The sequence below is a fragment of the Phyllobates terribilis genome, unplaced genomic scaffold (assembly GCF_046119375.1).
Source record: "Phyllobates terribilis strain yellow unplaced genomic scaffold, ASM4611937v1 Scaffold_92__1_contigs__length_6168646, whole genome shotgun sequence".
Taxonomy (NCBI): Eukaryota; Metazoa; Chordata; class Amphibia; order Anura; family Dendrobatidae; genus Phyllobates; species Phyllobates terribilis.
In genome coordinates, this window is record NW_027362852.1 from 4,780,806 (window position 1) to 4,804,985 (window position 24,180).

Sequence of the window (24,180 nt, forward strand, 5' to 3'; positions counted from 1 at the left end):
AGTGCGGGCCCTTTAAAAGCGCAGCCGAAGGAAATGTAGCGTCGCGTGCGGCGCTCATACTATTCAGTGGTGACAGCGGGTGACGCGCATAGTCACATGACAGGAGGACGTGTTCTTGGTGGGCGGTGACACGCACCGCGCTCTGCTTTCCCGCTGGTGGCTGGCAGTTGTGTGGTGTCAGGTGACACGCTGACGTCACGCTCTCCTCTCCCTGCTCCCCTGCCGGTTTTTGATACGCCGACGCCGCGCTCTGCTCTCCAGTCCCGGCTCCTGCTCCCTTGGAATTGGCCTTGTAACACCGGCTCCCGTCCGGGTATGTAACACCGCACCAGCACCGCGCACCGCCCTCTTCTCTCCTGCTCTCTTGGCCTTTTAAGCCGGCTCCTGGGCTGAGTATGCGGTGACCTGCACTCTGCTCTCTCACCATCACCCTGGAAACAAGGCTGCCGGCCCCGGCTACAGCTCTCCCTGCTTCAACTTCAAGTCAAGTGCAATAGCCACATTTTTCTGGGTGAGTGTTCCCAGCATTGGTCATCATCCATATATGGAGGGGTCGCAGGCTGGTCACATGGGGACATGGATGGAGACATGGGGCTGAAGGGGGGGCTGGATGGACCCGTGGGGACATGTATGGAGACATGGGGCTAAAGGGGGGGGTCTGGCTGGACCCGTGGCGACATGGATTTAGACATGGGGCTGAAGGGGGGTTGGTTGGACCCGTGGGGACATGGATGGAGACATGGGGCTGAAGGGGGGGCTGGTTGCACCCGTGGGGACATGGATGGAGACATGGGGCTGAAGGGGGGGCTGGCTGGACCCATGGGGACATGGGGCTGAAGGGGGGGCTGGCTGGACCCATGGGGACATGGGGCTGAAGGGGGGGCTGGCTGGACCCATGGGGACATGGGGCTGAAGGGGGGGCTGGCTGGACCCATGGGGACATGGGGCTGAAGGGGAGGCTGGCTGGACCCATGGGGACATGGGGCTGAAGGGGGGGCTGGCTGGACCCATGGGGACATGGGGCTGAAGGGGGGGCTGGCTGGACCCATGGGGACATGGGGCTGAAGGGGGGGCTGGCTGGACCCATGGGGACAGACATGGGGCTGAAGGGGGGGCTGGCTGGACCCATGGGGACATGGATGGAGACATGGGGCTGAAGGGGGGGCTGGCTGGACCCATGGGGACATGGATGGAGACATGGGGCTGAAGGGGGGGCTGGCTGGACCCATGGGGACATGGATGGAGACATGGGGCTGAAGGGGGGGCTGGCTGGACCCATGGGGACATGGATGGAGACATGGGGCTGAAGGGGGGGCTGGCTGGACCCATGGGGACATGGATGGAGACATGGGGCTGAAGGGGGGGCTGGCTGGACCCATGGGGCCATGGATGGAGACATGGGGCTGAAGGGGGGGCTGGCTGGACCCATGGGGCCATGGATGGAGACATGGGGCTGAAGGGGGGGCTGGCTGGACCCATGGGGCCATGGATGGAGACATGGGGCTGAAGGGGGGGCTGGCTGGACCCATGGGGCCATGGATGGAGACATGGGGCTGAAGGGGGGGCTGGCTGGACCCATGGGGCCATGGATGGAGACATGGGGCTGAAGGGGGGGCTGGCTGGACCCATGGGGCCATGGATGGAGACATGGGGCTGAAGGGGGGGCTGGCTGGACCCATGGGGCCATGGATGGAGACATGGGGCTGAAGGGGGGGCTGGCTGGACCCATGGGGCCATGGATGGAGACATGGGGCTGAAGGGGGGGCTGGCTGGACCCATGGGGCCATGGATGGAGACATGGGGCTGAAGGGGGGGCTGGCTGGACCCGTGGGGCCATGGATGGAGACATGGGGCTGAAGGGGGGGCTGGCTGGACCCGTGGGGCCATGGATGGAGACATGGGGCTGAAGGGGGGGCTGGCTGGACCCGTGGGGCCATGGATGGAGACATGGGGCTGAAGGGGGGGCTGGCTGGACCCGTGGGGACATGGATGGAGACATGGGGCTGAAGGGGGGGCTGGCTGGACGCGTGGGGACATGGATGGAGACACGGGGCTGAAGGGGGGGCTGGCTGGACGCATGGGGGGACTTATGGATGGAGGCACGGGGCTGAAGAGGGGGCTGGCTGGACGCATGGGGAGACACATGGAGGTGAAGGTGGCCAAGTTGGGGACCTGGATGGACACATGGAGGTGAAGGGCGGCAAGCTGGACACATGGGGACCTGGATAGATATATGGGGTGGGGTGGGATGCATATATGGGGGGGACAGGGTGGACACATGGAGGCCCGGATGGATATATGGGAGGGGCAGGCTGGACACATGGAGACCAGAATGGATATATGGGTGGGGGGGGGTCAGGATGGATAGATGGGTGGCCTCGCTGGACAAGGGACTTTATTACTGTTTAGTGGCCAGATTGAGGAACTTTATTAGTTTATGATGGCGAGTGGGGAACATTATTACTTTAAAGTCCAATTAGGGACATTATTACTTCTGTAATATAATTTACTTTTTAGGAAACTGTTTTCCATAAGAGGGGACAAAAGGGGGGTCCTGTTACTGTGCAGGGCGCCACTATGTCGCTTTATTTCTTCAACTGGTGTAGTGTAGAAGCCTGGGGAAAAGTGGGAATGTGCTCTAAAAGAGATCAGTTATTGATAACTGTGTGTTATTTTCTGCAGAGATGATTCCTCGCTGGAAGAAGTGATGGCGGACTGTGCCAGATGAAGAAAAGCGAAGATGAAGAACTTCACCTAGAGACATCACTGGTGAGTCAGTGTATTACTGTACACTTACACTATATAGTATATTCAGAGCTCCTGTGTATGTCACTGGTGACCAGTGTATTACCTATACACTATATACAGAGCTCCTGTGTATAATGTCATCGGTAATCACTGTATTACCTGTACACTATATACAGAGCTCCTGTGTATAATGTCACCGGTGATCACTGTATTACCTGTACACTATATACAGAGCTCCTGTGTATAATGTCACCGGTGATCACTGTATTACCTGTACACTGACACTATATACAGAGCTCATATGTATAGTGACAGTGTTGTTAGTATTGTGGTTTGTATTCCTGATCAGTATTGTAGTATTTGGTCACTATGTGGTGGTAATATGTGGTCTGGTCATGGTGTGGCGATATTTGTCCCTTTTGTATGTGGTATTATTGGTGTTATTATAGTGGATTATGTTGTGTATGGCGGTCATTTGTTCTCGCTGAGATTAACTAGGAAAAGATTTTTTTCCATGAGGCCACGGCTTCACTATCAGTATTTGGTCAGTATTGTTTCTCAGTAGTGAGAGGCAAAAGCAGGAGTGGGTGATAAATCCAGAATTGGTGACTTGTTTCTATTATTCTCTTTCTCTGATTGTTCCTCACCTGGTTTTGGCTCCCACTCCTGAGAATAATCCTGACTGAATACTGATAGTGGGGCTGTGGCCTTAGAGATGAAATACTTGGAGCAGAGCGTCAGAGATGCACTTACAGGGGTTCTCCGGTGAAAACAAGTCATCATCTCTCCACAGGATAAGTGATAACTTATTGATTGGCGGGGGTCTGACTACTGGGACCTGCACCGATCGGCAGAATGTGGAGCTTTTCTCCCCATTAGACTGGAGCTCATGTGCGACTCGACCACTGATCCATTCATTCCCTCAGAGGCTGCGAGCGCTGCTCTTGTTTTTTTCTGGAAGCCCCAAAGAGAATGAATGAATCTGCGGTCAGACATCCCACCTGCCGCTGCATTTTAAAATGGGGATAAAAGTGTCCTGTCAGGGATAAAACTTCCCAATTCTGATCAGTGCAGTTTCCAATGGTCGGACCCAAACGATCATTAAGTTATCACCAATCCTGAGGAGCCCATGGATCGGTGATAACTTGTTTTCACCAAAGAAGCCCTTTTTTGGAAGCCCCCAAGAGAACGAATGAGGCTGTGGTCATACGTCCCACCTGTCGCTGCATTGTAAAATGGGGATAAGTGTCCTGTCAGGGATAAAACTTCCCCATTCTTCCAATCAATAAGTGATCACCTATCCTGTGCAGCCCATGAATCTGTGATCACTTGTTTTAACCAAAGAAGCTCTTTCATGCAAACTCCAGAAATTGTCCGTCCCTGTTCTAGTCTGTGCACAGTAGATGTGAGGAGCCGCCAGTCACTGCTCCACTATAACAGGGAGAGCAGAGAAAAGACATCTGCATATTGCTGTAGGTGGCCCCTAGAGTCAATGTCCCCTGTGGCCCCAGACGCCCCAGTCCGACCCTGCTGACATCTGATTAAGGCCTAAGGCCCCGTTCACATGTCAGGTATTAATCAGTGTTTTTTTCTCATTTTCATCTGATTTTGGTCAGTGTGGCAGTTTTTCTCCTCAGTGGGGCATATTTTTTTATATGTAAAGTAAAAAGCTAAAGGTTTCCTAGCCTCGCTTGCCCGGCCTATAGACCCTGGAAAACAAGCAGTACAGGCAACATGGTTGGTTCTGGCCATTTTTCTGACAGACTCATTGACTTCAATAGATGATCTTTATCTACAAATCGGATGAAAATCGGACCGGTCTCAGTTCTGATTTACAGATCAATCGTCCACAAAAAATAGAGCTGTAAACCTGTCCCCGGTCTATAACGGAGCATATTCTACCTGTTAGAGAAATAACCAGACGTGAAAAGAGCCATGTGCTATTCTTACAGGGAAGGGGCCACCATTTTATGTTTTGTATTAATAATTATTGATTATGTAATCAATTATTTTTAATACAAAATTAAATGTCCGACTTTATTAGTTTTTTAGTTATTTATGCTGACATTGGCCACTGGGGGCTGCCATTTTTATTTGGGGGGGGGTGTAAAAAGTGCTCTTACACACCTCATTTACAGCAGCCCTGGCCATAAGAGACAGTAGTCTGTCACCGACCCCATCTCTAACATTAGAGGCCGCTCCTCCTGCCTCTAGCTGTGACCTGGGCACGCCCCCTTGGCTGTTCAGGTCGCAGCCGTGGGAGGAGATTGCAGCCATCTTTGTGGAGCCTGCAGTGTAAGCTGTACATTCCCCCTGTCGTCGCACGCACTGCTCAGTCAGAGCGTGCCATGACAGGAGCTGCCGGGGAGGAAATGCCTGGGAGTGGAGGCCCCGAGTGAGTATCTGCGGCGGCGCCGTGCGGTGATCTCAGCTTCTCTGCTGTTATCACTGCCGACATCTTCAGGCAACACAGACACAGCGCTGCGTGGGAACGTGGAAGGTGAGTAGAAGCGTTTATTGTTTTTTTTTTTTCTCCTTTGCATTGAATATATGGGGGCATAAACCCACCAGGATGGAGGAGGAGTCATAAACCCACCAGGATGGAGGAGGAGTCATAAACCCACCAGGATGGAGGAGGAATCATATACCCACCAGGATGGAGGGGGGGCATATATCCACCAGGATGGATGGAGGGGGGGCATATACCCACCATGATGGATGTAGGGGGGGGGCACATACCCACTAGGATGGATGGAGGGGGGGCATATACCCACCAGTATGGAGGGGGGGATATACCCACCAGGATGGATGGATGGAGGGGGGCATATACTGACCGGGATGGATGGAGGGGCATATACACTTACCCAGGATGGATGGATGGAGGGGTATATACACCTACCCAGGATGGATGGATGGAGGGGCATATACACCTACCCAGGATGGATGGATGGAAGGGTATATACACCTACCCAGGATGGATGGATGGAGGGGCATTTACACCTACCCAGGATGGATGGATGGATGGAAAGGCATTTACACCTACCCAGGATGGATGGATGGGCATTTACACCTACCCAGGATGGATGGAGGGGCATATACACTTACCCAGGAAAGATGGAGGGGCAGATACTCCTACCCAGGATGGATGGAGGGGCATATACACCTATCCAGGATGGATGGATGGAGGGGCATTTACACCTACCCAGGATGGATGGAAGGAGGGGCATTTACACCTACCCAGGATGGATGGATGGAGGGGCATTTACACCTACCATGGATGGAAGGATGGAGGGGCATTTACACCTACCCAGGATGGATAGATGGATGGAGGGGCATTTACACCTACCCAGGAGGGATGGATGGATGGAGGGGCATTTACACCTAGCCAGGATGGATGGATGGAGGGGCATATACAGTATAGACCAAAAGTTTGGACACACCTTCTCATTTAAAGATTTTTCTGTATTTTCATGACTATGAAAATTGTACATTCACACTGAAGGCATCAAAACTATGAATTAACACATGTGGAATTATATACTTTACAAAAAAGTGTGAAACAACTGAAAATATGTCTTATATTCTAGGTTCTTCAAAGTAGCCACCTTTTGCTTTGATGACTGCTTTGCACACTCTTGGCATTCTCTTGATGAACTTCAAGAGGTAGTCACCAGAAATGGTCTTCACTTCACAGGTGTGCCCTGTCAGGTTTAATAAGTGGGATTTCCTGCCTTATAAATGGGGTTGGGACCATCAGTTGTGTTGTGCAGAAGTCAGGTGGATACACAGCTGACAGTCCTACTGAATAGACTGTTAGAATTTGTATTATGGCAAGAAAAAAGCAGCTATGTAAAGAAAAACGAGTGGCCATCATTACTTTAAGAACTGAAGGTCAGTCAGTCCAAAAAATTGGGCAAACTTTGAAAGTGTCCCCAAGTGCAGTTGCAAAAACCATCAAGCGCTACAAAGAAACTGGCTCACATGAGGACCGCCCAAGGAAAGGAAGACCAAGAGTCACCTCTGCTTCTGAGGATAAGTTTATCCCAGTCACCAGCCTCAGAAATCGCAGTTTAACAGCAGCTCAGATTAGAGACCAGGTCAATGCCACACAGAGTTCTAGCAGCAGACACATCTCTTCAACAACTGTTAAAAGGATACTTTGTGCAGCAGGCCTTCATGGTAAAATAGCTGCTAGGAAACCACTGCTAAGGACAGGAAACAAGCAGAAGAGACTTGTTTGGGCTAAAGAACACAAGGAATGGACATTAGACCAGTGGAAATCTGTGCTTTGGTCTGATGAGTCCAAATTTGAGATCTTTGGTTCCAACCACCGTGTCTTTGTGCGTCGCAGAAAAGGTGAACGGATGGACTCTACATGCCTGGTTCCCACCGTGAAGCATGGAAGAGGAGGTGTGATGGTGTGGGGGTGCTTTGCTGGTGAGACTGTTGGGCATTTATTCAAAATTGAAGGCATACTGAACCAGCATGGCTACCACAGCATCTGGCAGTGGCATGCTATTCCATCCGGTTTGCGTTTAGTTGGACCATCATTTATTTTTCAACAGGACAACAGGCTGTGTTAGGGCTATTTGACCAAGAAGGAGAGTGATGGGGTGCTACGCCAGATGACCTGGCCTCCACAGTCATCAGACCTGAACCCAATCCAGATTGTTTGGGGTGAGCTGGACCGCAGAGTGAAGGCAAAAGGGCCAACAAGTGCTAAGCATCTCTGGGAACTCCTTCAAGATTGTTGGAAGACCATTTCCGGTGACTACCTCTTGAAGCTCATCAATAGAATGCCAAGAGTGTGCAAAGCAGTCATCAAAGCAAAAGGTGGCTACTTTGAAGAACCTAGAATATAAGACATATTTTCAGTTGTTTCACACTTTTTTGTAAAGTATATAATTCCACATGTGTTAATTCATAGTTTTGATGCCTTCAGTATGAATGTACAATTTTCATAGTCATGAAAATACAGAAAAATCTTTAAATGAGAAGGTGTGTCCAAACTTTTGGTCTGTACTGTACACCTACCCAGGATTGATGGAGGGGCATCTACACCTGCCCAGGATGGATGGATGGAGAGGCATCTACGCCTACTCAGAATGGATGGATGGATGTAGGGGCATATACATCTACCCAGGATGGATGGATGGAGGGGCATATACATCTACCCAGGATGGATGGATGGAGGGGCATTTACACCTACCCAGGATGGATGGATGGAGGGGCATTTACACCTACCCAGGATGGATGGATGGAGGGGCATTTACACCTACCCAGGATGGATGGATGGAGGGGCATTTACACCTACCCAGGATGGATGGATGGAGGGGCATTTACAACTACCCAGGATGGATGGATGGGCATTTACACCTAGCCAGGATGGATGGATGAAGGGGCATATACATTTACCCAGGATGGATGGATGGAGGGGCATATACACCTACCCAGGATTGATGGAGGGGCATCTACACCTGCCCAGGATGGATGGATGGAGGGGCATCTACGCCTACTCAGAATGGATGGATCGATGGAGGGGCATATACATCTACCCAGGATGGATGGATGGGGGGGCATATAAACCTACCCAGCATGGATGGATGGAGGGGCATTTACACCTACCCAGGATGGATGGATGGAGGTGCATACACACCTACCCAGGAAAGATGGAGGGGCAGATACTCCTACCCAGGATGGATGGATGGAGGGGCATATACACCTACCCAGGATGGATGGCGGGGCACATACACCTACCCAGGATGAATGGAGGGGCATATACACCTACCCAGGATGGATGGATGGAGGGGCATATACTTCTGCCCGGCATGGATGGAGGGGCATCAACACCTACCCAGGATAAATGGAGGGGCATATACACCTACCCACAATGGATGGAGAGGCATCTACACCTACCCAGGATGGATGGAGGGGCATCTACACCTGCCCAGGATGGATGGAGGGGCATCTACGCCTACCTAGAATGGATGGATCGATGGAGGGGCTTATACATCTACCCAGGATGGATGGATTGGGGGGCATATAAACCTACCCAGCATGCATGGATGGATGGAGGGGCATATACACCTACCCAGGATGGATGGAGGGGCATATACACCTACCCAGGATGGATGGATGGAGGGGCATACACACCTACCCAGGAAAGATGGAGGGGCAGATACTCCTACCCAGGATGGATGGATGGAGGGGCATATACACCTACCCATGATGGATGACGGGGCACATACACCTATCCAGGATGAATGGAGGGGCATATACACCTACCCAGGATAGATGGAGGGGCATATACTTCTGCCCTGGATGGATGGAGGGGCATTAACAGTTACCCAGGATGAATGGAGGGGCATATACACCTACCCAGAATGGATGGAGAGGCATCTACACCTACCTAGGATGGATGAATGGAGGGGCATCTACACCTGCCCAGGATGGATGGATGGAGGGGCATCTACGCCTACCCAGAATGGATGGATCGATGGAGGGGCATATACATCTAGCCTGGATGGGTGGGCATATAAACCTACCCAGCATGGATGGATGGATGGAGGGGCATATACACCTACCCAGGATGGATGGATGGAAGGGCATATATACCTACCCAGAATGGATGGATGGAGGGGCATATACACCTAACCAGGATGGGGACCATATACCATATACGAAGATGTGGCCATATACAAGTATGGGGAGGGCATATACTGTGGGGCATATATGGGACCATTACGCTGTAGAGCACTATATGGGGCCATTACGCCTTTGGCTCACCATATGCGGCCATTACGCCTTTGGCTCACCATATGTGGCCATTACGCCTTTGGCTCACCATATGTGGCCATTACGCTGTGGCTCACCATATGGGGCCATTACGCTGTGGCTCACCATATAGGTCCATTACGCTGTGGGGCACCATATGGGGCCACTGAAGTTCTCCACCGAGGGGGTTAAAAACTCCTATTACAGTTACTGATGATTACTGCATGGCTCCTGTCACACAATTATGTTATAGCCTATTGACTTTGTACTTATATATAAAGATGATAATCATAGTGTCTTTTCAGCAGGGACAGATGTTACAGACTTTGCAGTAACTAATAAAAATGATGCCTTAAAACATTCTCTCATTATTCTGGCATTTAGCAAATATTAAAAATTATGGTAATCCTAATTGACCTAAAACGGGAAAGATTTATTCTGATTTCATGTCAGATATTGAGAAAAACATGCAGATGTGTCTATTTATACAGTGTATGGAAACTTCTGATTTCAACTCTGTGTGTGTGTGTGTATATATATATATATATATATATATATATATATATATATATATATACATACTAGCTATTGAACCCGTTCTACGCCCGGGTGGTGAGCATTTTTATTGGTATATCGTCTCCCATGCTGGTATGTGCTGCCCCCATCCTGTACCCACCATCCAATCCCGGTATGCGTGGCACCCCTCACCCCCAATCCTGGTATGCATGGCACCCCTCACCCCCAATCCTGGTATGCGTGGCACCCCTCACCCCCAATCCTGGTATGTGTGGCACCCCTCATCCCTATCCTGGTGTGTATGATATCCCTCATCCTGGTATGCCTGGCACCCTATCCCTCACTCCCAATCCCGGTATGCGTGGCACCCCTCACCCCCAATCCCGGTATGCATGGCACCCCTCATCCCGGTATGTGTGGCACCCCTCACCCCCAATCCCGGTATGCGTGGCACCCTCACCCCCAATCCCGGTATGCGTGGCACCCCTCATCCTTATCCTGGTGTGTGTGGTATCCCTCATCCTGGTATGCATGGTACCCCATCCCTCATCCCTATCCCGGTGTGTATGGTATCCCTCATCCTGGTATGCATGGCACCCCATCCCTCATCCCCAATCCCGGTATGCGTGGCACCCCTCATCCCCAATCCCGGTATGCCTGGCACCCCTCACCCCCAGTCCCGGTATGCCTGGCACCCCTCACCCCCAGTCCCGGTATGCGTGGCACCCCTCACCCCCAGTCCCGGTATGCGTGGCACTCCTCACCCCCAGTCCCGGTATGCGTGGCACCCCTCATCCCCAATCCCATTAAGCTTGGCACCCCTCATCCCGGTATGCATGGCACCCCTCATCCCTATCCTGGTATGTTTGGCACCCCTCATCACTATCCTGGTGTGTATGGTATCCCTCATCCTGGTATGCATGGTGCCCCATCCCTCATCCCGGTATGCATGGCACTCCATCCCTCATCCCCAATCCCGGTATGCGTGGCACCCCTCATCCCCAATCCCGGTATGTGTGGTACCCCTCACCCCCAATCCCGGCATGCGTGGCACCCCTCACCCCCAATCCCGGTATGCGTGGCACTCCTCACCCCCAATCCCGGTATGCTTGGCACCCCTCACCATCAATCCTGGTATGCGTGTTACCCCTAACCCCCCAATCCTGGTATGCGTGTTACCCCTAACCCCCCAATCCTGGTATGCGTGTTACCCCTAACCCCCCAATCCTGTTATGCGTGGTACCCCTCACCCCCAATCCCGGTATGCGTGGCACTCCTCACCCCCAATCCCGGTATGCGTGACACTCCTCACCCCCAATCCCGGTATGCGTGGCACCCCTCACCCCCAATCCCGGTATGCGTGGCACCCCTCACCCCCAATCCCGTTATGCTTGGCACCCCTCATCCCGGTATGTGTGGCACCCCTCATCCCTATCCTGGTATGTATGGCACCCATCATCACTATCCTGGTGTGTATGGTATCCCTCATCCTGGTATGCATGGTACCCCATCCCTCATCCCGGTATGCATGGCATTCCATCCCTCATCCCCAATCCCGGTATGCGTGGCACCCCTCATCCCCAATCCCGGTATGCGTGGCACCCCTCATCCCCAATCCCGGCATGCGTGGCACCCCTCACCCCCAATACCGGCATGCGTGGCACCCCTCATCCCCAATCCTTGTATGCGTGGCAACCCTCATCCCCAATCCCGGTATGCGTGGCACCCCTCATCCCCAATCCCGGTATGCATGGCACCCCTCAATCCCGGTATGGGTGGCACCCCTCACCCTCAATCCTGGTATGCATGGTCCCCTCACCCCCCAATCCTGGTATGCGTGTTACCCCTCACCCCCCCAATCCTGGTATGCGTGGTACCCCTCACCCCCCAATCCTGGTATGCGTGGTACCCCTCACCCCCCAATCCTGGTATGCGTGGTACCCCTCACCCCCCAATCCTGGTATGCGTGGTACCCCTCACCCCCCAATCCTGATATATACATGGTCCCCTCACCCCACAATCCTTTTATGTGTGGCCCCCTCATCCCTTTCACACTGTACACAAAAAAAAACAAAAAAAAAAAAGTTACACTCACCTTTGTAATAAAGGTAACCAAAAAATTAGAGAAATATTACAAAAATACTGGTACATACTGAGACAAGATCCCCTTCTACGGGATGTACTACCAGAGAGACCAGGCATCACCTTTAGAAGGGGTAAAACACTCAGAAACATTATAGCACCTAGTCGCTTGAAAAAATCTGTAGTGAAAAGCTCTGGAAAAAAACAAACGTCTCTCCAATCTAAAACTACTAATCCTATAATAAAAAAGACAACCAATACACTCAATGGCACTTTTAAATGCAACCAGAAAAAGTGCCAATGCTGCCAAACAATAACCCATGGCCATCAATCTATCACCTCCAATAGTACAGGAGAAACCTTTCCCATAAAACATCACCTGACTTGCACTAGCAGCTATGTTATATATGTAATTACATGTAGTTGCGGAATGCAATATGGTGGCCGGACGACACAGATGGTCAGATCACGTTTAAACGCACACCGACATAATGCAAAAATTGGGCTACTATCACATAGCCTATCGAGACATCTCTTACTAAATCATAATAAGAGCTTTGAGATAAGTTTGACTCCTGTCGAAGAAATTCCGCAGAATATATCAAACAGAATCCATCTACTGAACAAGAAAGAGGCTTTCTGGATGTACAGATTGCGCTCTCTACATCCGGACGGCCTCAATGATAAACTGGAGAACATATAGAACATCGAATTAGATCAGGACAGCGATGCTGACCAATAGAAATATATAGAAAGAATGGAATATATGGTAACCCAGGCTAGATATTTTTTATGATATATTCTTGGGTTTGCCCATAAACCCCTGACTAGTGAAGCCAGCATCATGAGGACATCCACAGCATAGAAGTAAATACCAATGAGAGAAACACAATAGACCCTGGAGTGTGGACTACACGAGTTCAATCCCAATAGAAAAAACTAACTTATCTAAAAAGTTCCCACAGCAATTAAAGATATAGAACTCACAATATGATTAGATTAATGTAATATGATTATTCTTTTTATTTTTTAATTATTTTTTTTTTGTGTTGTGTTTTCTCTCATAAGAAAAGTTTTTCTAGTAAAAGAAGTATAATATAATAGTCCTAATATGATCATTGAATATATGCTGTATGTGTGGATAATGCCATAGATTTACATTTTTTTATACATCCACTCATGCTGTACACTAGTGTTGAGCCACCCCCGTAGTGTTCGAGTTCGGTTCGGTTCGTCGAACACCCGTGTGTTCGTCGAACTGTTCGTCGAACACCTTCGAACACCGTTAAAACCAATGGCAGGCAAACAAAAACACATAGAAACACATAGAAAACACCTTCAAAGGTGTCCAAAAGCTGACAAACTGCTCAGAAGACACAACTAACACATGGAAAAGTGACAAGTACATATAGTCATGTGAAAAGAAAAGAGGTGGAGGAGTAAAAGGAGGGGGAGACACAGATATAGGCATGTCATGCCCTTCTAAAATCCAAAAAGTGAGAAGCCGACACGGCCAGTCCGTTCCTGCCTGTGCCACCTCCGTGTCGCCGGGTTTGTGCCAGAGCCGCGGTGGACCCTGACGGCCAGCCCCCCTATCCCAATACTGGTGCCTGTCCGCCGGTGGGTCGAGGCCCCCCACGGTGGGGGGGGAGTAACATCTGCAGAAGAAAGACCATCTTCCAGCCAAACTAAGATGTCGACTTCTTTTCGTGGACAATGTGATACGATCCCATTCTTACGGACACGCCCATCGCTACAAATTCTAGATGAGGCACAAAAACAGCAGGTGCTTCAACGGATATCAAGTGCTCCTTCAAGTGGGCTCTCCATCACCTCAATTTCAACATCACAAATACTCCAGTCCTCAGAGGTGTCACCCCAATCGCACTTGCTTCCTCACAGCTCCCAAGTCTCCAGCTGCCCGTCTGAGTATGGGATAACACAGATGGCTGAGTCTGCCCAGCTGTTTACTCATACTATAGCCTGGGAAACGGAGGTCTGCTCCAGAGCTTCTGTTAATCCAGATGAGGAAATGATCTGATCCGATGCCCAGAATCTTTATAAGTTGGATCCAGGACCAGATGAAGAAGGTTCTGAGCATAATGTAGACCCTTGTTCCCAAACTGTAACTCCTGTTGGTGGAGACAATGATGAAGACGATGATGAGACTCAAATACCTGATTGGAGCGACAACTTGACTTTTCGGTCAGGGCAGGAAGAGGTTGGCTCTGAGGGCGACGGGTGTGATAACACACAGGGTGATGATGACGAGGTTGGAGATCCCACTTACTGTCAACCCACAGTCAGACAGTCGATGAGGTCAGCAGAGGAGGTGGAGGAGGATGTGACTAGCCCTGGGGATGGGGATGACTCGGTACCCGGACATTTGCCTGGCCTTGGGGATGTCGCGGTGGTCGGCTCCCTGGCCCGTACCCTGGGGTCTCTCTTTAAAAGGGTGGATAATTGTTAATTTTATAAGAGTTCATGACGCCACCTGTGGTATCTGGTGACAAGCACCAGCGCTGCAGCAGTCCACTGAGGCCGGTGATAAGGCAGCTCGATGGTATAGCTCCCCACAGGTGGAGCTAGGTCTCAGGGCAGCGTATGCAGGGGGAATGCAGGACAGGCGAGACCCAGCTGGATCAGAGCAAGAACGGGAACGGACACGGTAGTCACTTCAGTACCTTTTACTGGTGGAAATTCAGGCACATCCCGGAGCACTGTAGGGTGAAGGGTGCATATCAGGATCCTCCCCAATGAGCGGGTGTAGGGCCTCCTGTTTCTTGCCTCTGCGCAGTAAGTTTCTGACCTGCCTGGAGCTAGGCCTAACTTTGTCTCTGTCCTGCGCTGGCTGACCTTGTGGTAGGGCCTTCTCTTGGAGTTCACGCTCCCAGTATGCGGGGCCTAAGCGTCTCCTGGCTCTGTTACATATCAGCACCTTAGCGATCCTGGGACTTGTAGTTCTCCAGGGATTCCGGTTATGCCTTACTGGGTCATAGAGATACCGGTAAGCTCGGATCCTGTGTCCGGTAAATGCTTCGGGGTGAGCTGGTTAAGCTCCTCTGCCCCTTATGTACTAACTCGCCACTCGCCTTCGGCCTACTCGGGCCCTCACTAGGCTATACACACTAACGGCAGCTTGCCGCGCTTCATTGATCTTACGGCACCGGCACACCTTAAGCTCTATCTGGGCTCGCTGAATCTAGCAAGCAGGAGCTTCGTGCTCCACTGCTGAACTATTAACTGCGTTCTCTAGACTAGACTGAGCTCCACTGCAGACTGACCTCTCTTAGGCTTCTCTACTGCAGGAACTCTTCAGAGGAACTGAACTGCCTAGCTCCACCTTCCCTATTTATATCCCTAACGGGCTCCCTCTGCTGGACTGAGGTGGAAGGTGGAGATGTGTGAAGGAGCACACAGACAACAAGTTAAAGTCCAGGGTCTTTACTCACAGTTCGTTTGTTCCGGGTCACTTCTGTCAGCAGTGACCGCCCGAGCCGTGCTGCGTCCACCAGGTGAGGGGCTCGGTCAACTCCCAGGCAGCTCAGGAGCATGGCACAGGACCCCCTTTAATCCTTTCTCTGGCCTGCCTTACCAGTGACCCACTTTTGTCCAGCTGCCGCGGACTTGTGCGGTTAAACGTGGGCCCCGTCCTCCGCTGTCCTATATGGTGCCTTCCTAGCAGGTTTGATGAGGTGTCGCACCAATAGATGATCACGACGACCGGTCTTTGGCTGAGGGTTGTTTCTCCTCCACCAACTTGGGATCCGGTACCCTTAATCTGCCTGACCCTGCACCCTGGATTCTCGTGGGTTCTTAGGGTCCCTTCCACCTTCTTGTTCCTGAGCCCTTCTGTTTCTCTGTCTCTCCTTCTTTGCAGTTCCTGTTCTGTTCCTTTCTGTTCCTTTCTCTTGGAGCTGAGATGAGCCAGAATCTCAGCTCCCCTTCACCTCCTCCTCGGCCTCTCACTAGGCCCTCCTGGAGTAGAGCTCCTACAGAGCCTCTACTCCCTGTCTTCTCCTCTGGCTGAACTGACCCAGAACTAAGATGGTGCCCACCTTTTATACCTCCCTCTAGCCATGAGCCCAGGTGACCAGCAACCAATGGGCTCCTTCCTACACTCAGGAACCGCCCCCTATCTGCCCCTACAGTACTGGGTGTTCCACCCCTCCCTCCCCACTCCAGCAGGGACATGGTCGGTCGTGCCTGCACTTATGTCTAGTGGGAGCACCGTTGAGCTGTCCCTCGGAAATGGGGTGTGTGTGCTGCATGCAGCTAACTGAGCCCTGGTCCACACTCCATCCTTACCCGGGAGTGGAATACCACACCTCTGGCAGAGGTGCAATACCCCTGTAGCGGCCGAGCCCTCGGGGCGCTACATTCCCCCCCGGTAAACCACAGCACGTCCTCGGGCTGGAAAAGAGCAAAAACAGATAATTACAGGACATGCAAAAACTTTTTCAATAACTTTTCACATCAGAAAACAGGTAACATGGTTCAATTCCCTTTATGGGAAACACTCCTCTTCTCTTGCCACTACCACAAAACACTTTGCTAATGCCTCTGGAACTCTTTTGTCACTTATCATATAAAACGGTCTCAAAATTATGTAAAACATTTTCTAGCAGCATATAAAACTTTCTCATGTAACACATTTTTAAGTAAAGCACATTCTTGGATTCTTGGCTGCGGTGCAACTTGCAACCAGGTAAAGGTGCAACAGTCCAGTAAATCTTGAGGTAGACGTTGCGGTTTTTGTATAAAACCAGTAGGGGGGGCTTTAGGAAGCGCAACTATATACAAAGGGTTGACCGCTCTCAGTCCTCGGCCAGTTTTGGGAAGGGAATGGCTGCTCACAGTCCTCAGCCTGATAGGGGATGAGGGGCACACAGGTAGCAGTTCAATATTTGTCCCAACGGGGACCACACTTTCAAGACGGGAACAGTCCCAAAAACAGTTCTGATACCCTGACGGGTAACTATGTACACGGGTACTTTGCTACTTACTAGTAGCGGTGTCCTCCATATGCTCCTTCTTCCTCCTCATATGGTTCTTCAGACCCGTCCGGGTCCTCTTGGCTCTCCTCATAGCCGCGGTATTGTAGCTCCTCCTCGGTGAGCCGATGAACATGTAGGGCGTATGGTCCTTTTGCACCCACGTGGCGGGTAAAGGCGACCACATCACCAGGGTACAGGTCACGGCCACGATGCCCCTCAGGTAGATGACTCTCCACGTCCCTGCGGGTCACAAAGACCATCGCCTGCGGTTTCTGGGCCCCTGATGAAGCCCCAGCCGTTCTCCATGTGGAACTTGACTACGGTCCCGGTGATTCGGGGACCACGGGCTGCTTGGGGGTCTTGGCGGGCCTTGCGCTTTTGTTCAGCACTCTGGACTTGGAGCCGTTCCTCCCTGACGCGCCTCTCTCGTTGCTCCCGCTCAAAGGTCGCCAGTTGCTGGTGACAGGCCTCCAGACGACGGACCGCGTCTGTCCGGGTCTCTTGAGAGAACCCCATCAAGTTCTCGCCGGTGGAGTCCCACGCAAATTGGACGTCTTCTAGTGGGGGTAGGGTGACCTCGACGGGTTCAGGAGCCGGTATCAGAGGCTCGCGCGGGGGCTGGGCCTTCCATGGATGATTGCCGGTCACTTCAGCCGGCCACTCCAGCGGCAGTCCATCCGGACCGGTGTGATGGGCAAACAGGTCCACGCCCAGCGATGGTATAGTGGGGGGACCTGATCTGGGAGCAGCGCCCGGGGGCACTCGGCCTTGCGACCAGGCCGGGGGTCTTGTGGCTGCGCTAGGTGGCAGTCCCATCCGGGACAGGGGCGCAGGCTTGGCGATGGCGCCCGGGTCATAAAATGTGGGCACCACATTTTAAAAAAGACATAGACAAACTGGAGCAAGTTCAGAGAAGAGCGACCAGAATGGTGACTGGTCTGCAAACCATGTCCTATGAGGAACGGTTGCAGGATTTGGGAATGTTTAGCTTGCAAAAAAGAAGACTGAGAGGAGACTTAATAGCTGTCTACAAATATGTCAAGGGCTGTCACATTGTAGAAGGATCATCTTTATTCTCATTTGCACAAGGAAAGACTAGAAGCAATGGGATGAAACTAAATGGGAGGAGACACAGATTAGATATTAGAAAAAACTTTTTGACAGTGAGGGTGATCAATGAGTGGAACAGGCTGCCACGAGAGGTGGTGAGTTCCCCTTCAATGGACGTCTTCAAACAGAGGCTGGACAGACATCTGTTTGAGATGATTTAGTGAATCCTGCTTTGAGCAGGGGGTTGGACCAGATGACCCAGGAGGTCCCTTCCAACTCTACATTCTATGATTCTATGATCCAGGCCTTGCGACCGGGCCGATGATGCTTCCTGCTTTACGGCACCCGGGGTCAAGGGGCATGGCGCTGGGCGGGGCGTGGCCGCGGCGCTCGCCGCTTGAGGCCTAGCCGGGAGCAGTGGCGGCGCGGCAACAGGTGCGGTGAGTGGGGCCTCTGGTGCTGCGACGGGAGGCTGGGGCAGGCTTGCGGGTGCTGGGCTTGGGGTGGTGACGTCCCCTTCACTTGCCTCAGTCCTCGTGGCTCCCTCTGCGGCGTCGCCTCCGGTCCTCTCTCCTCCTGCGCCGTCCTCCGAGGCAGGCAAACCGCGGGGTGCGGCTGAAGCCTGTCGCTGGTGGGTCTCGGCCTGCCGGGCCAGTTCCTCTCTCCACTCGGTGAGTGCACTCCGCTGCGCCCGGACCATCCTCCGCTCTAGGTCCTCCAGTGCAGCTTGCGCACGCTCCGGATCTCTGGGGAGCTGCGCCAGGACTTCTGCTAGGCTGCAGAACGGTTCGGCCTGCAGCAGGCTTCGGGCCAGGAGGCTGGTGCTGCTCAGGGCGTCCATTCCCGGGTGCGGTCTGTCTGGACTGATCCAGACCACTCCCTGCCCCGCAGTTTTCTTTCCTATCCGCCCCCATGGGGGGTGGTCCTGGGGCATTCTGCTGACAATCACTCTCAGGGGCAGCCCCCCCACGTTGACGGACATTTCCACAGCAGTGCTCATGGTTGTTGGGGGCGGGCTTCCTCTTTGGCGCCATTCTGGGACCCGGCCCACGATGGGAGGCGGCCTCCTGTGGTCTTTTGGCGCGCACATTATGGCGCTCGTTCTTCTGGGGCGGGCGCCATCTTTAGTACCGTGAAACAGTCTCTTTTCAGGCGCGCAGTACCCGTGGTTAGCGGGCACGAAATCCTGCCGACTACGCCAAAGCTGACTCGCCCCCTGGGCCGTGGGGCACGCGGATCCGGGCGATAGGGAGATGCTGGGAGTAGTAGTGGCGGCCCGGTCCCGCGGCTCAGGGTGGTCAGACCAATGGTAGTCTGCTACTGTACTTTAGATAATGTCCGACTACGCCACCCGTGGATTGCGGTTATTAGGAACCGCCACTGCAAGGCAGTCCGCTGGGGCTGATGATGGGTGCAGCTGAGGTGATGTGACTCCCCACGGGAAGAGTGCAGCCCCAGGGCAGTGTAGTGGATGGTGGGAGTGATGGTAGTGCGAGTCCCGGTGCTGATAGTGCTGGAGGCGCGAAGGAGCACACAGACAACAAGTTACAGTCCAGGGTCTTTACTCACAGTTCGTTTGTTCCGGGTCACTTCTGTCAGCAGTGACCGCCCGAGCCGTGCTGCGTCCACCAGGTGAGGGGCTTGGTCAACTCCCAGGCAGCTCAGGAGCATGGCACAGGACCCCCTTTAATCCTTTCTCTGGCCTGCCTCACCAGTGACCCACTTTTGTCCAGCTGCCGCGGACTTGTGCGGTTAAACGTGGGCCCCGTCCTCCGCTGTCCTATATGGTGCCTTCCTAGCAGGTTTGATGAGGTGTCGCACCAATAGATGATCACGACGACCGGTCTTTGGCTGAGGGTTGTTTCTCCTCCACCAACTTGGGATCCGGTACCCTTAATCTGCCTGACCCTGCACCCTGGATTCTCGTGGGTTCTTAGGGTCCCTTCCACCTTCTTGTTCCTGAGCCCTTCTGTTTCTCTGTCTCTCCTTCTTTGCAGTTCCTGTTCTGTTCCTTTCTGTTCCTTTCTCTTGGAGCTGAGATGAGCCAGAATCTCAGCTCCCCTTCACCTCCTCCTCGGCCTCTCACTAGGCCCTCCTGGAGTAGAGCTCCTACAGAGCCTCTACTCCCTGTCTTCTCCTCTGGCTGAACTGACCCAGAACTAAGATGGTGCCCACCTTTTATACCTCCCTCTAGCCATGAGCCCAGGTGACCAGCAACCAATGGGCTCCTTCCTACACTCAGGAACCGCCTACTATCTGCCCCTACAGCACTGGGTGTTCCACCCCTCCCTCCCCACTCCAGCAGGGACATGGTCGGTCGTGCCTGCACTTATGTCTAGTGGGAGCACCGTTGAGCTGTCCCTCGGAAATGGGGTGTGTGTGCTGCATGCAGCTAACTGAGCCCTGGTCCACACTCCATCCTTACCCGGGAGTGGAATACCACACCTCTGGCAGAGGTGCAATACCCCTGTAGCGGCCGAGCCCTCGGGGCTCTACAAATGTTTATGGGGGCCTCATGTGGAGGATTCCATCAATGCACTCTTGTAGGATCTGTGATACCAAGCGCAGCGGGGCATCACAGATGCTATTGACGACGAGGTTAGGTTGCGCCTTCCTGAACAGAGACGGAGTACTGGAAGCACGTCAACAACTGCATCCTCAACCACAACTCTGCCTCTGACCACAAGTCGTAGTGGCTCTTCAGGTCACATGGGCTCTAAGCCTTGCATAGCCTGGGCATTTATTCAGATCGATAAGGATGACCCAACTCGTGTTATCTGTAATATTTGTCAGCAAAAGCTAAGTAGAGGCCAAAAAATCCATAGTTTGAGTACTTCATGCATGTACCGTCACATGGATATGAAGCATAAGTTGCAGTGGGAAGCTCACTGTGCTACAATGCGGCCTAGCCGGCTGGGCCAACCACCGTCTGCCCCATCTTGTGCATCCGCAGCCTCTTCATCCTCTGTGACTGGGGGGACAGCAGTCACACATGTTTTTGGACGCAGACCTGCCACCTCTTTACCCGCAACAGCCAGTGTGATTGGCAGGTCGTCAGTTCATTGGGAAGTGGAAACACCTGCTAGTGTTGAGCGCTCTCCGACATCGAGAGCACCACCTTTGGATCAAGGCAACCTAACATGTCCGCCTGCATCTTCCTCACAGATCGGCAGTTGCCGGGGACACCCTACTCAACACCGTCTAAGCACAACAGCCAGCCCTCGGTCCCTCAGATGTGGAAAAGTAAAAGACCATTTCCTCCTAGCCATGAGAAAGCTAAGAGGTTGAATTTCACCATCTGCAAGCTGTTGGCTACAGAAATGCTGCCTTTCCACCTGGAGGACACAGAGGATTTTCAAGACCTTATGTCCGTCACAGTGCCCCAGTACCAGATGCCCAGTCGGCACTACTTCTCAAAGAAAGGTGTGCCTGCACTCCACTAGCATGTCGCACACAACATCACCTCTTCTTTGAGAAACTCTGTGTGTGACAGGGTGCACTTCACCACAGACACTTGGACGAGAAGGCATGGACAGGGGCGTTACATGTCGCTGACTGGGCACTGGGTAACTATGGTGACAGCAGGACAAGGGGCTGCTGTCCAAGTCTTACCGTCCCCACGAGTTGTGTGTTAATCCTCTTTATCTCGAACTTCCTCCACTGCTTCTGCCTCCTCAACCTCCTCTCGGTCCTCCACCTGCACCCAAAGCCTGTCTGGTAATGCCACCTGCTTTCTAACTGCGCAGAAGGAATCCTGCACACCTCCTTACTATGCTGGCAGCTGGGCTCAACGCATCAGTGTTTACTTTGAAATGTCTGGGAAATGTGAGTCACACAGCTGAGGAGTTTTGGTCAGCTCTGGAGACCCAGTTTCATGAAAGGTTGTCTCCACTGGACCTGCAACCAGGGAAGGCCATGTGCGACAATGCTGCAAACCTGGGTGCGGCCCTTCGCAGGGGCAATGTCACACACGTGCCTTGTATGGCTCACGTGTTGAACCTGGTTGTCCAGCAATTTTTAGCCCATTATCCCGGACTAGATGGCCTTCTGCAGAGTGCACGGTCGCTGTGTGCTCACTTCCGCCGTTCGCATCCCGCAGTTCAACGACTTACATCTCTACAGAAGTCGTTGGGCCTGCCAGTTCACCGGCTGAAATGCGATGTGCCGACACGGTGGAATTCAACTCTGCACATGTTGCAGCGACTGTGGCAGCACCGACAAGCCCTGGTGCAATACGTTCTGACGTATAGCCTGGGCCAACGAGATCCAGAGGTGGGGCAAATCACGCTGGAGGAGTGGTCTCAGATCAGGGACCTATGCACCCTTCTGCACAGTCTTGAAATGGCGACGAAGATGTTTAGTGCTGACGATGCCATTATCAGCATAACTATTACGGTGATTTACATGCTGGAGCACATGTTAAACAGAATTCGGAGTCAGGTGGTGGGACAAGAGGAGGTGGAGGAAGTAGAGGAGGAGTCGTATGCGGAAGGGATAACATCTCCAAGGTCCAGACGGTTGGCAGCACCAAGGCGGCAGGCATGGGAGGGTGGGGGAGAGGGATTAACCAGGGCGCATGGTAGCAGCCAAACTGTTGAGGAAGGTGCAGGAGCCGAGGAAGAAGTGGAGGACGAACTGGCAATGGGCATGGAAGACTCATCAGATGAGGGAGACCTTGATCACATTTCTGTTGTGCGAGGTTGGAGGGAGAGGGCAGAGGAAGGAAGCATGATTCTTACCTCGCTACCAACACAACAAGGACTTGGTCCTTCTGGATGCGCAAGACACATGAGTGCCTTCTTGCTGCACTACCTGCAACATGACCCCCGGATTGTCAGAATTCGAAGTAATCCCGACTACTGGGTTGCCACACTCTTAGATCCCCGGTACAAAAGTATATTTGCCGAAATAATTCCTGCCATAAAAAGGTATTGACGAATGCAGGAGTATCTGTTGCAGAATCTTACATGTGCTTTTCCACAAAACACCAGTGGTGCACGTAGTGAATCTCACAGTTCTAACTTGCCAACGGTGGGACTGTCGAGTCTTCATCACTCAAACAGTAACAGTAACACAGTATCTGCTGGTAACAGCAATTTTGTGGAATCGTTTCACCACTTTTTTAGACCATCCTTTGCAAGGCCACAGGAGACAAGAAGTCTGACACATAGTCAATGCCTAGAGAGGATGGTACAGGAGAATCTCCAAGTGAACATCGAAGCCATGACTGTGTCACTGGACCCTTGCTCATTTTGGTATTCCAATCTTGAAAAATCGCCGGAGCTCGCCACTCACGCCTTGGAGATCTTGTCATGCCATGCAGCCAGCGTTCTCTCTGAACGTGTGTTCAGCGCTGCTGGTGGTGTGCTGACAGATAAGCGCACGCGGCTGTCCACTGAGAATGTAGACAGACTCACGTTCATAAAGATGATCAAATCATGGATTCGCAAGGACATTTCTACCCCTGTGTCATCCTTGGGAGACTAAAAGCTTGGGGATTTGGTAAAATCACCTCACCAACCGTTTTAAGCAACAGTGGGGCAATTGATGCCACTTAACCCTAGAACGCATGACCATAAAAATCTACACTTTCACATACCTGGGGCCCTTTAGGCCCGTGTGCAAATAACATGGAATAACTCAAACTCAAATGACAAACAACTATATACATGAAGAATACCTAGAGTTTCAAAATTCTAACTAAAGCAATCTTGCAGAAAATAGAAAACAATTAACTGGGCGGGCCTGCAAGGCCACAGGTATGCGTTCTAGGGTTAAGTGGTGTCTGTGCCACAATTTTGGGAGTCCCCTTGCTGTGTCTTACGTGACGTTGGCATCGTCAATTCCAGGTGGGTTGGGTCGCACCCCCCCTTTTAACTGTAAGAAACTACATACACTATGGCTTGGGGTAACACAGATGGTTGAGTCTGAAGAGCTGTTTACTCAGAGGTCTGCTCCAAATCTTCAGTGTCTGCTAGTCAGCGTAGAATTTTTAACTGTATCTAGCCTAGGC

At 52.2% G+C, this 24,180-nt stretch overlaps 1 protein-coding gene across 1 annotated transcript in view; it reads left to right on the plus strand.

Annotated features, from left to right (window-relative positions):
* Positions 1 to 209: 209 nt before the first annotated feature.
* Positions 210 to 24,180, plus strand: part of LOC141197842 (isovaleryl-CoA dehydrogenase, mitochondrial-like) — a 41,402-nt gene continuing 17,431 nt past the window's right edge. Inside the window, exons 1-2 of the mRNA XM_073662911.1 lie at positions 210 to 511; positions 2,683 to 2,769. Coding sequence (XP_073519012.1) covers positions 2,725 to 2,769 — 45 coding nt within the window. The 5' untranslated portion in view covers positions 210 to 511; positions 2,683 to 2,724. The remainder of the gene's footprint in view (positions 512 to 2,682; positions 2,770 to 24,180) is intronic.